This window comes from Oncorhynchus nerka, linkage group LG1, assembly GCF_034236695.1.
Source record: "Oncorhynchus nerka isolate Pitt River linkage group LG1, Oner_Uvic_2.0, whole genome shotgun sequence".
NCBI classification, from domain to species: domain Eukaryota; kingdom Metazoa; phylum Chordata; class Actinopteri; order Salmoniformes; family Salmonidae; genus Oncorhynchus; species Oncorhynchus nerka.
Window position 1 is genome coordinate 24,972,130 of NC_088396.1, and position 13,713 is coordinate 24,985,842.

Here is a 13,713-nt window from a genome sequence, read left to right on the forward strand (position 1 = left end):
AAATGCAATTTATTTGTTGAACTGGACATTAAAATTACATTTAGAATATAAAAATGTTTGACACCGTTCGCCCCACGCGTGAGTAAACGTTTGTGAAAGGTACCTATTTTTGGTGGACAATATTATTCAATGAATTGATTTACACATGATATTCATATAAAAATGGATGCAGTTAGAAATAGCCTTCAAGAATGGTTGGATTTGGAAAGCGACTTTGTAGGCTTTACGCCTGGGTTGTCATACCCCTGTAGGCTATTAACAATGGAAATGGCAAAACAACATAAGACCTCTAGTCTGTAGCTATTGAATGAGACAACAATTAGCACAAAAAGCACTTACAGTCGTTGTGTGCACTCTTCCTGGGACGTGTTGCGCTGTCGGGGAAGAGTCTCGCGGCAAGAACTCAAATCACCGCACAGTTGTCCCGGTCGCCCGCTCACCACACTATCCTCAAATATACAGACAAAATTACCAAAAGACTGAGGGCAGTCTTTCTCCTAACAGTCAAAAGTTGAAGTGGTCCTTTGTAACAGGGCTGTGTCCGTGCGTATGGGTGAGGGTGGTCGTTAATAGGGGGTGGGGTGGCTGAGAAACAAGAGCAAGTTGCATTGCTCAGAAGCTCACAACGTCTTGGGCAAAGATGCAGCCCAACGCACTGCACATGATCTGCTGGTGATCTACATTCTCCCTGAAGAACAAGAACGTTTCAACAAGTGGTCTTTAGTGGTCATTCGGCACAGTTGTACATACGTTTCCATTGCACCCCATCTCAATGATGGTCCATAGTGGTACGCTGGTTCTGTTGGTGGCTGTATCCTACACTATATTTCGGACAGAGGCTAAGGTAAGGGCAATTTAACCAACTTTTTTAATTAACATGTACAAACTGTATTATGTTACTACTATCTATGTGTCAACTTGAGAAGTAGGCTATAAATTGTGTGTTTAGAGTTTGTCGTTTAGTGAGGCACACTCATGGTGAGCTCCATGTCTCTCCAAGACTCAGCAGTGACCAGTGAGTGCGTGTGTTATGTTGTAAAATGTATTGAAACTTATCAATTTCTAATATTGCAATATATAGATCTATGCAGTAGTTGTGAAAATAGCCAAACATTGTCATGTCCAAACTCAGGGTAGCAAATTCTTAGGACTTATCACCATTTATCAGGATCATATTGGACATCCAATGAATGCTTAAGAATTACAATTAAAAACAGAGACAGATTTTATTTTGGATTTTTACGTAAAAAACAAACACAATTTAAATACGTGCTCTGATTTATATAAACAAATTCATTATATTTTGGTTATTAAAATACTTACATTATACATAATGATACTCTGAATGTAATTGATTCTCTTTCACAATACATGCTGCTCTGACTTATTCTGGCATCCTACCTCCAGAGCAAGGCAGCATGGTCAGTCACAGGGTTTAATGTGGGTCTGAGAATCTCTACAGAGACATTGTTCTGTTAGGAGCGTTCTGTTCTGTTCTGTTCTGTCTGTTTTTGACAGTAGCGCACATGCAGCTCAGTGACGAGTAAAACTGTATTTCATATTGCAGTAAACCTAATGTAATATAAATACGGTATCATTATTTAGATATCAGTCACATTAAAAGGCCATTCAAAAGGTTCAATAAATAAGCAATGAAATCAGTCAAAGGAAAAAGGGGGAGAAGGGAAATCAATGCATATTTCTTGGATGTTTGCTTTCATTTCGCAGTGTGAGTGAATCTAGCTTGAGATTGGGGTTTTTGCTTGAGTGGTTGGTCTGGTTATATGGTTGACAGTCTGTCTGTGTCCTTTTGTTGGGGCAGGAGAAGGGGTGGGGTCTGGGCTCGCAGCAGTTGGGTAGGGTGGCAGTTAGTTTGGCAGCTGCTGTATCCAGGGTTGGCGAAGGGGTTGATGCTGGGTCTGGTGTTGGGACTGGGCCCCCGAGAACCAGGATCCAGGAAAACAAGGGGCTGCTGCAGGTGCTTGGTCGGGATCTGGGTCTGTAGAGCAGGGGGAAGGACAACCTGAGGAGCAAACAGACACACAAGGAAGCCCTAGACCCGGAGATCAGTGGTGGTATTTCCCTGTGGCCTGCTCTCTCCGGGTGAAGGTCTGATGTTTGGTCTCATCTGGTGGTCTGGGACTGGTACTGGATATCGGGAACTGGGTTGGTGCTGGTATTGTGACTGGGCCTGCAGAGGGGAGGAAGAACAACCTGATGATTAAGCAGGCACACAAGGTAGCCTACAAGGTAATAGGGACACAGGCACTCCCCTGTGGTCCGCCCACTCCGGGTGAAGGTCTGATGTTTGGTCCCTCCTCTGCACCTTGTCTGGTGGTCTGCTGCTGGGACAGGTACTGGAAACCGGGAACTGTGCAGAGGGGAGGAAGGTCATTGATGGCACTCCCCTGTGGTCTGCCTTCTCCGGGTGAAGGTTAGATGTTTGGTGCTCCGACTGGGCCTCCAGAGGGGAGGAAGGACAACCTGATGATCAAGCAAGCACACAAGGGAGCCCCTAGACCTGGAGGTCAGTGGTGGTACTCCCCTGTGGTCTGCTCCCTCTGGGTGAAGAATAGATGTTTGGTCCTTCCTCTCTGTCTCGTCTGGTGTTTTAGTGCTGGGACTGGTGCTGGATCTGCAGAGGGGAGGAAGGACAACCTCAGAGTGAGCAGACACACCTGGAAGCCAGTGACTCGGAGGTTAATGGTGGCAGTCCCCTGTGGGTCGCTCCAGCCGTAGGTTGGTATCTTTAAGGCAGTGTTTTCCCAAACTCGGTCCTCTGGACCCCAAGGGGTGCTTGCTTTTTTGTTTTGTTGCCCAAGCCCTACACAGCGGATTCAAATAATCAACTAATCATCAAGATTTGATTATTTGAGTCTTCTGTGTTGTGCTAGGGCAAAAAATGTAACGTGCAACCCTTGGGGTCCTGAAGACCGAGTTTGGGAAACACTGCTTTAAGGGTTTTCTTCCTCAGCGCCCTTGTTGTGGTGGTGTTCTCTGAGTCTGGTCTGGTCTCTCCTTCTGTTGAACTGTTCCGGATGGTTGGCGGTTGTATGGTCCTGGTCTGGATGGTGGCCTGAGAAGGGCAGATGGGGAAAAAAGTAGGGGAAGAGGGCTCTGGGCCAGGGGGTAGAGGAAGTAAAGCCAAGCCACGGCAGCGTGTGAATATGTACTGTATGTTCATATGGCATACCTACTTCTGTATCTCTGTGCTTTTTTAATAGTTTGTAAATTAACTCTAAGCTTTCAGAAATGTATTTAATTATATAGAAGCCTGTGATCAGTTAATTTGTGTGTCAGTGTATATCTATATCAGCTGCAAGTGTCTGCACCATCCAACACTTCACTTCCCTACACTGACAGACAGCTCACATTGCATTTCTCTGTTACCTCTTAAATGTCCAGTGTGTCTTTTATCACAGCCCGGCTGTGCTCTGGTAATGTGTAGGGAATGCTGAACATGCAGCCCCCTCACCTCCCCTCCCATCCATAGGGACATGTCTATACATTTTCATTAGCTGGGAAGGCAGTGGTATATGGATGGTTAGGAGAGTATCACTGTCAATACATAGACTGTTTGGACAGGTTGACTGGAGCCATAACTCCCCTATCTACTTGAAAGAAGGTTTAGAAAGGATAGAGGGCAGACATGTACATCAATTACAGTGTTATTAGTCTATTAGTACTTAAAGGGATACTTCAGGGTTCTGGCCCTTTATCTACTACCCCAGAGTCAGATGAACGCATCCAGTATGAAGTTAAAGGTAGTTTCATGAGCCAATGCTAACTAGTGTTAGCACAATTCCTGGATGTCTATGGTATCTGCTAGCATGCTAGCAGTTACCACAGACTTTCAGTCATTGAGCTACCGCTAGTTAGCAACTTCCTTCAAACTGAATGGAGAGACATAAAAATGGTGTCCACGAGTTCATCTGACTCTGGGGAAGTAGATAAAGGGCCTCAATGCCAACATCCTGAAGTATCCCTTTAACACTGCATTTACATTTTTGATAAGAAAAAATAAGTAAATCTGTCCCACAGATTGATCTCTGTGTGTGTGTGTGTGTGTGTGTGTGTGTGTGTGTGTGTGTTTCTAGCACGCGTGCATGTGGGGTTTGTAGCAAGGTTATTATAATTTTGTGATTCAATATTTGTTTTTATTTCTATTAGTTAGATTTGTATTTTAAATGCAGTTAGTTTTCAGACTTGATTTACTAGTTTTTGTTTAGTTTCTTTGTGATACATAAATTTAGATTGTTTTTAGTGTTGGGGACAGAAAGTAGCTTATGCATGGACGGGGGGCTAGGGGTCATTTATGCGTTGTAGGCCTATAGTTCATTTCTGGGATGTCACTTCTTGCCACTTGCAGTCAGTTAAAGTAATAAGGTGATGGGCCAGGATCATAGACTTGGATAGATATAACATCTCTGTGTCTGTGTCATAATGGCGTCTGGGGAGCCATTGAGGCCATCTCATCATGAAATAGTACATTTTCTTCTTCACAAGTCAAATTAATTGGCTGATCCCTCCTGATGACCCATCTGTCACCACTCATGCCAACCAGGTCATCAGGAGGGATCAGCCAATGATCAGCCAAAAACACATACTTTTGGTCACTATAGGACTCCACACAACTCCATAGCCAGGACATAGGTTTGGTTAGGTTTAAATTATAAAGCAATCTTAATGTGACTTGGATTCAAAGGATAAGTGCCTAGACTGGTGCAAGAAATATGGTGCAAGGAAACTCTTTGCCCATGTTTACACCAATCCAATGCTTTTTTAAACGTTGGTAGTAGATGTAAGATTTTTTTTTTTTATTATTATTTTTTTTTTCACCTTTATTTAACCAGGTAGGCTAGTTGAGAACAAGTTCTCATTTGCAACTGCGACCTGGCCAATATAAAGCATAGCAGTGTGAACAGACAACACAGAGTTACACATGGAGTAAACAATTAACAAGTCAATAACACAGTAGAAAAAAAAAATGGGCAGTCTATATACAATGTGTGCAAAAGGCATGAGGAGGTAGGCGAATAATACAATTTTGCAGATTAACACTAGGGTGATAAATGATCAGATGGTCATGTACAGGTAGAGATATTGGTGTGCAAAAGAGCAGAAAAGTAAATAAATAAATAAATAAAAAAAACAGTATAAAAACAGTATGGGAATGAGGTAGGTGAAAATGGGTGGGCTATTTAGACTATGTACAGCTGCAGCGATCGGTTAGCTGCTCGGATAGCTGATGTTTGAAGTTGGTGAGGGAGATAAAAGTCTCCAACTTCAGCGATTTTTGCAGTTCGTTCCAGTCACAGGCAGCAGAGTACTGGAACGAAAGGCGGCCAAATGAGGTGTTGGCTTTAGGGATGATCAGTGAGATACACCTGCTGGAGCGTGTGCTACGGATGGGTGTTGCCATCGTGACCAGTGAACTGAGATAAGGCGGAGCTTTACCTAGCATGGACTTGTAGATGACCTGTAGCCAGTGGGTCTGGCGACGAATATGTAGCGAGGGCCAGCCGACTAGAGCATACAAGTCGCAGTGGTGGGTGGTATAAGGTGCTTTGGTGACAAAACGGATGGCACTGTGATAGACTGCATCCAGTTTGCTGAGTAGAGTGTTGGAAGCCATTTTGTAGATGACATCGCCGAAATCGAGGATCGGTAGGATAGTCAGTTTTACTAGGGTAAGCTTGGCGGCGTGAGTGAAGGAGGCTTTGTTGCGGAATAGAAAGCCGACTCTTGATTTGATTTTCGATTGGAGATGTTTGATGTGAGTCTGGAAGGAGAGTTTGCAGTCTAGCCAGACACCTAGGTACTTATAGATGTCCACATATTCAAGGTCGGAACCATCCAGGGTGGTGATGCTAGTCGAGCATGCGGGTGCAGGCAGCGATCGGTTGAAAAGCATGCATTTGGTTTTACTCGCGTTTAAGAGCAGTTGGAGGCCACGGAAGGAGTGCTGTATGGCATTGAAGCTCGTTTGGAGGTTAGATAGCACAGTGTCCAATGACGGGCCGAAAGTATATAGAATGGTGTCGTCTGCGTAGAGGTGGATCAGGGAATCGCCCGCAGCAAGAGCAACATCATTGATATATACAGAGAAAAGAGTCGGCCCGAGAATTGAACCGAATAATCAGGTTCAACAAATGACAAACAAATGAAGTCATGGCACATTTAACATGTTTCTGTAATATTAATCATGTATCACTGACTAACCTCTTCGGGTTAATAACAACAGCTGCAGCAAAAACATAATCAACACAACACTTCTTCACAAATCTATCAATTGACAGCCAGCCAGCTTGTGTGTGTGTTTTCTGTTCAACCAAACAAGATTTTCTGGTTTATCTTCAAGCAGACCCTGAGTTCCAGAGAGGTGGTCCTTTGTTTTCTCAAGACTGATGACAGGCTGAATAGTCCCTCCACGAACGCTTGGGATGACCTCAGACACAATATTTGGTGTGAATATTTGGTGCGAGGAAGCTATAATTCTGAATAACTGTGGTCGAGATGCTTGCTGAATTCAACGTGCTGGCATCTTGCGGGATTCCTGCTGCTTTCACGGCTGTACTCTCTGATTTGCTGAAGTACACAAGACTCCGCTTCCCTCATCAGTGGCTCCATCTCTGTTGAGCAAAGTGCCAGAGATATACATGGGTCCATATGGCAAGCTGCTGCAGGGGTTGGATGGAAGTTGGCTGCCAGAGAATTCTGTATGCATGCGAAGCGCTCACACAGTGACTTCAGGAGGACCTGTGCCAACTGTTTTGCAACAGTAGATGACTGTAAGTGTGCCTCAAGGTTGAGAAGACACGGCACCACATCAGACAGATTGAAGTTGGTCGGTGTAGATTGCGAACGGCTTCAGCAACTTCACAAGCTGCGCTAGCTTAGCCGAGTCGCTGGTCAGCAAGTTGGTCGGTGTAGATTGCGAACGGCTTCAGCAACTTCACAAGCTGCGCTAGCTTAGCCGAGTCGCTGGTCAGCAAATTGGTCGGAGTGGATTGCGAACAGCTCTAGCAGCTTCTCAAGTTGCTCTAGCTTGGCCCAGTTGCGCTCTGTGCTCACCCTCTGATTTCTTTCCTGTTAGCTAGTGATAGTGATGCACAAGCTAGACCAATTTGAAACAACAGCATCTACTGATCACATCAAAAAATATATACCTGCAATAGAGCATGTTGGGAAATATGATAATGATTGCTTTTGGCTTAACACTGGTTATTAACACTAACACATTAGTTATTTTACACAAATGAGTTAACTTACACGTACAGAGTTAATTTAACACCTGAAACTAAAAATGTTACACTGAAAACTTTCCCAGAAATACTCATGTTGGAATTCTGGTCTGTGATTGAGAACAATGGATAAACAGAGAAGAGCGGGAGGAAGAAGAGGATGAGGGGAGCTTGGAGAAAAACATGTATGCTAGAAGTTTCCTATGAGCCTAAAAAAATATCTAGAGAATTAATGAGTTAGCGCTGATGTACTTGCTAGTTAAGTGAATGAACCGCAAAACCACAACTAACCACAAGGCATACCATGCTAATATGGGCCTTTTTAAATCGGTGTGTGTGTGTGTTTGGAAGGAGGACAGTAGGACACCGTACATCTGGACAGACTACCCCCCAGAGATTTAGAGGGCTGAGGAGAGGTGGAAGAGGGAGAGGGGTGGCGAAAGGAAAGGGGAAGGAAAAGTGAACGTGGGTGTGAGAAAAAGCATTTGGCAGAACGTTTTGTGTTCTGTTGAATTTGATAGTGTTGCTGATTGGATGACACCATGGGAATCGAGAAAGAAAGAGCTAGAAAGAGTGAGGGAGAGAGTGAAGAGTTGCAACATTTTCTGCTCATCTGGATCTGCAGTATGGATTTACGTAAAGTGTTCCGACCCACCCGCGGGAGCTGTGTTTGGATCAACAGCAGGAAGCTTGTGATCCCGGCAGATGTTCTCTCCATACGCCCGTCGAGAATAACATAGTCAATAGATAAACAGATTTCTGTCTGAGGAACATTGGGCCTTTCAAAACAATTACGTATTTAGGATGCTCTATTTCGGGGTTGAAAAAAAACGATCTGGCCTGAAATATTGTGCCATAAGTTTGTCTTTCTCTCACATGTGTGTCCTGCCTTTAGGTTAATGTAAGTCCTGTGATACTGGTCAGTGGCTTGGCTGTACTCCAGCTGTGTTCTTTTTTCCTGCGTGTGTTTTCGCTTGTTTCTTGAGAGGGAAAAGACCTTGCTACTTACGTGCCTCCGGTTTGGTCTCCCTCTCAATCAGTGGGGCTAACACACACGCATATACTTACAAATCTTCTCTCCCTGGGCGGTCATGGTCAGTCAGGCCAGTGAGTCATCAGTCTCAGGAGGATGAACAGATTACTGGGTGGAAAAGATGTGTGTGTGGGATGGGGGGACTGGGAGAGTGGTGGGAATTGAAGATGAACTCCTCAGTGATTTCTAGTTTTTCCTCCTGTTTGGATCATGGTGTTCCCGAGGTCTTCCCAAGGGAGGAAGGCTGGAATGCCGAGAGGGAGGTAGCGGCACTTACTGCTGTTTATCTTCCTGCTCCACCGTGTGTGTGTGTGTGTGTGTGTGTGTGTGTGTGTGTGTGTGTGTGATTGTTTGCTAATGTAGATTGTTGGTTGAGAAGATCAGAGATCAGGGAACTAACCTCCAACAGACAGTATTGCTATTATTTGGGGAAGTTTTATTAGTCGTAATGTACGGGATACATATGCTATACACCGTCCAAAGAAATGCTTACACACAGGTCACAGAAACAGCATATGCCTGACACCTGACTCCCCCATTGTAAAAATGCCTACATTTGTAGGAGGTGTTCGTGTGTGTAGTGTATGTGTTTTCATAGGGATCCCTGGGTGGGCTACTCCCAAGTTAATGCTCCTCTGCCCTCATTCTTCGAGTGTGTCAGGTATGCCCCTCTGTGTGTGTTCCTTCTCTGTGCCAGGCAGGGAGAGGATTAGATGATGGATAAGCACAGCGAAACCCCTCTTTTCAGCCTGGTTTAAAGCTCAGTCTGATCTGCCATAGTACCACTAAAGCACATCTAGTTGTTTTCCTCTGTCTCTCTCCCACACAGACTGACAATAAAAATACCTGCCTCTCTGTCTTCTCCCACATTATTAACTCTATACAGTTTATCAGTAATGTATTTAATATCACATATCCCAACTGCAGATCCACTCCATATGCAATTGGCCTTATCCATATGATCCCATACTCTATAAGATCCACTATGCCAACAGAATGAAGGTCCACTCTGTTTACATGAGGCCTAGTCTGTAAGCTCAGCTATCCCAACAGAGTGGTTAGAGTGAACACGTCCCAAGGTATTGTGTTGACATTTATGGGTGATGTGGGTGAAACCTAATCCTTAGCTGTAGTTAATGTGTAACGATGTAATACATCCCCTCGTCTGACACTTGGGCAGCAGAAAGGGTGGGGGTGTAAGAAGAGAGGGAAGGAGTAGGGGGATGTAGGGGGAGAAAAGGGTAATTGAGAGAGAGACTTTAGTCAAGCTCTTTGGGTCTTGACCTAGTCTACTAGCTCCCCGGTCATCCCTCCCCCCTAGCCTCAGCCCTCTCTGGTGCTCTGCTGGTGATTATAAGGAGGCTGATGACTTAACTAGATCTGTTAAGCAATGTTCTGTGTTTTCACATATTCTGCCATGCTCTGTCATTTTTAGACCCCATAGGTAATGCCTGCCTTACACAGCACATACTGTTCTGTTGATGAATTGACAGCTGTCTGGATGTCTTTCTTGAGATCTGTCCTTCATAAGCCAGCACTCTGTTTCTGTTTTGTTTTTGGCTTGTTTGTGCAGCTGTTTGTCTGTGAAGCTCAGAGAATGCAGTGAATAAGGAGGGAGTGATAACTTACATACACACACACACAACCCCCTACGCCCCACACCCCTCACGTGTGTAACTGGGTCACATGGTGAGCTCATGGGGTTATCCCAGGGTTAGCGGTTTAGGTTCAGATGTGGAGGACCAGAGGTGAACCTCCTGACTTTCTGTCCCCTCTGAGAGAGATGTTTCCCCCTGTCCCTCCCTCCCCCTCTGAGAGAGATGTTTCCCCCTGTCCCTCGCTTCCCCTCTGAGAGAGATGTTTCCCCCTGTCCCTCCCTTCTCCTCTGAGATGTTTCCCCCTGTCCCTCCCCTCTGAGAGAGATGTTTCCCCCTGTCCCTCCCCTCTGAGAGAGATGTTTCCCCCTGTCCCTTCCCCTCTGAGAGAGATGTTTCCCCCTGTCCCTTCCCCTCTGAGAGAGATGTTTCCCCCTGTCCCTCCCTTCCCCTCTGAGAGAGATGTTTCCCCCTGTCCCTCCCTCCCCCTCTGAGAGCGATGTTTCCCCCTGTCCCTCCCTCCCCTCTGAGAGAGATGTTTCCCCCTGTCCCTCCCTTCCCCTCTGAGAGAGATGTTTCCCCCTGTCCCTCCCTTCCCCTCTGAGAGAGATAATTTCCCCTTCCGTCACCCTCCATGACTGGGCCCCTTCAAATAGCTTTGTTCCTTCAATATAATTGTTATTACCATTAGTCCATTATGTTGCTTTGGGGGCCTTTGCCACACCTAAAACACTGTTTTCCCTTAAAAAATATATGGGAAACACTGTAAGTTGTGTGTTGAAGCTGAGGTGAGGTTGGATGGACATAGACATACCTAAAGTAGAAAAGAGTCAAATCATCTCCATGTTTTGTCAGTGTTAGGTTTTTAAAGTGGTAGACATACTAACCACCCAGCCCATGTCTAGAAAAATAGAGCAATATTTATAATTTTGCTGTACAGAACATGCGGATACTGATACATGTTGAAAGGTCTGCTAGTGTAATATGGTTTAGTGGTCACCCCTTCTGTTGTCTGGACCATAAGGTCACGCACTCAAGCCTGACTGGTATATGGTTACTGTACTTTGCAACACACACACACACACAGATTACTGCACCTGTACATAGCCCACCTATAATTTAGCCCAAACAACTACCTCTTTCCCAACTGTATTTAATTTATTTATTTATTTTGCTCCTTTGCACCCCATTATTTTTATTTCTACTTTGCACATTCTTCCATTGCAAAACTACCATTCCAGTGTTTTACTTGCTATATTGTATTTACTTTGCCACCATGGCCTTTTTTGCCTTTACCTCCCTTCTCACCTAATTTGCTCACATTGTATATAGACTTGTTTTTTTTTTACTGTATTATTGACTGTATGTTTGTTTTACTCCATGTGTAACTCTGTGTCGTTGTATGTGTCGAACTGCTTTGCTTTATCTTGGCCAGGTCGCAATTGTAAATGAGAACTTGTTCTCAACTTGCTTACCTGGTTAAATAAAGGTGAAATAAAAAATAAATAAAAAAACACACACACACACACAAACTGGTGTATAGTTACTTTACAATACATCAGATATGTTATTAGTTCTTATGGAAGCATGGTGATTTGTGAGAGCAGATTCCTGTTATGGTCCTTCTCTCTGTCGTGTGAGTGACTGTAGGCTCTAATTCACACGACCTGAGAACGCTGACGTAGCCATGACTGGTTCTTTATTCTGCTTTCCTTAAAGAACAGATGCTCGATTCAATTCTCTCAACGTTGCCCTACTTTTTGTTGTTGCCCTGTCGGCTTATTGGACTATTCATTTATTCAGCTTGATATGATTCTATTATATTGCAGATTTCCTGAGCGCTCTGTGGTGGTATCTGACAAGCTAAGCCAGTCATATGATGGTATATACTTACTTTATATCTCAATCTCTGACATGTACAGTATTGTCTTATAATACGCCCTCTATGCATTGTTGAGCCAGTGTGAAGGCAGATTTATCATTTTAACTGAACCTAGATCAGAGCCACTCATCAATCCCTGTCATTTCTATTCCCATCGCCTTCAACAAAGAACAGGCATGAGAACAGTGGTGCATGTCAGTTGTAGTGGGCTCTAATGTCATAATGTAGGGTTGTAGACTGGGTGTATGTGATCACTAGGGCCGGGACGATATACTAGGACTAGGAATTGCCAGGGACCTCACGATACGATATTATCACGATACGATATTATCACGATACTTAGGTGCCAATCTCGCAGCTCACGATTCTGTATGTATTATGTATTTGATGTTCAAAACATATTACTCTGTATGTCTTCTGCAGAGAGACGAGAGAGCATGAGAATTTATTTTGACCAGTCATTACAATAAAAGGTGTGGACTCGAGTCACAAATGTGATGACTTGACTTGATAGAAAATAAAACAACTTGAGACTTGACTTGAAGCCTTGCAAAAAAAAAGCAACAAAAAAAATGGATTGGCTAGTGAAATGCACACTCTGCCCTCTGATTGGACCAGAAATCTATCAATCAACAAAGGTCTGGTGAACTACATTAGCGCAGTGAGAAGGTTTTGGGGCAGTCCTGTGAAACTGAAGGGGAAAAGACATAAACAATTCATACATCCGAGGTGTACAGTTCATTCGGAAAGTACTGCTTTACTTTGTCCACATTTTGTTACGTTACAACGTTATTCTAAAATGGATTAAATGTTTCCCTCATCAATCTACAAACAATACCCCATAATGCAACGCTCGTCTGATGAAGAAGGAATGGACCAAAGCGCAGCGTGGTACGTGTTCATGATATTTATTGCAATCTGATCAATAGAACAAAAATAACAAAGCGAGAAACGAACAGTTCTGTAAGGTAATTAAAACTATACAGAAAACATAGAATGCCCACCCTAGTCATAACCTGGCCTAACCAAAATAGAGAATAAAAACCTCTCTATGGCCAGGGCGTGACAGTACCCCCCCCCCCAAAGGTGCGGACTCGGGCCGCAAAACCTGACTCTAAAGGGGAGGGTCCGGGTGGGCCTCCTTAATGGCGGCAGCTCTGGTGCGGGGATCCTCGCCGCCGACCCCGGACTGGGGCTGCCTCTCGTGCCTGCTTCGCTGACTTGCCTCATGTCACAGCCTCTCAGCTTTAGCTACCTCCAGTTCCTCTTTCGGACGGCGATATTCCCCAGCCTGTCTCCAGGGTCCCTCTCCGTCCAGGATTTCCCAAGTCCACGAATCCTGAACCCTCTACTCCTCCTTACCACGCTGCTTGGTCCGCTTGTGGTGGGTAGTTCTGTAACGCTCGTCTGATGAAGAAGGAGTGGACCAAAGCACAGCGTTGGAAGGTGTTCATGATATTTATTGCAGTCTGAACACTAGAACAAAAATAACAAAGCGAGAAATGAACAGTTCTGTAAGGTAACTATACAGAAAACATAGAAATAAGGAAACTAGAAAGCCATCCCTAGTCACACCCTGGCCTAACCAAAATAGAGAATAAAAACCTCTCTGGCCAAGGCGTGACACATAATGACAAAGCAAAAACAGGTTTTTAGATTTTTTTTGCCAAGTGTGTATGTGTAATGTAATATATATATATATAACTGAAATATCACATTTACATAAGTATTCAGACCCTTTACTCAGTACTTTGTTGAAGCACATTGGCAACGGTTACATCCTCGAGTCTTCTTGGGTATGACGCTACAAGCTTGGCAACCTCTGGAGTATCTTCCATTCTTCTCTGCAGATCCTCTCAAGCTCTGTCAAGTTGGATGGGAAGCGTCACTGCACAGCTATTTTCAGGTCTCTCCAGAGATGTTTGAGCAGGTTCAAGTCCGGGCTCTGGCTGGGCCACT

At 44.4% G+C, this 13,713-nt stretch overlaps 2 protein-coding genes across 2 annotated transcripts in view; one reads left to right on the forward strand and one right to left on the reverse strand.

Moving 5' to 3' along the window:
• LOC115126043 (collagen alpha-2(IV) chain-like) overlaps nt 1-530 on the reverse strand; it is a 109,050-nt gene extending 108,520 nt beyond the window's left edge. Inside the window, exon 1 of the mRNA XM_029655658.2 lies at nt 340-530. The gene's annotated coding sequence lies outside the window, so the exon portion shown is untranslated. The remainder of the gene's footprint in view (nt 1-339) is intronic.
• A 102-nt stretch (nt 531-632) lies between these two features.
• Nucleotides 633-13,713, forward strand: part of LOC115126135 (collagen alpha-1(IV) chain-like) — a 74,043-nt gene continuing 60,962 nt past the window's right edge. The window contains exon 1 of the mRNA XM_065017384.1: nt 633-844. Within this exon, the coding sequence (XP_064873456.1) occupies nt 773-844 (72 nt within the window). The 5' untranslated portion in view covers nt 633-772. The remainder of the gene's footprint in view (nt 845-13,713) is intronic.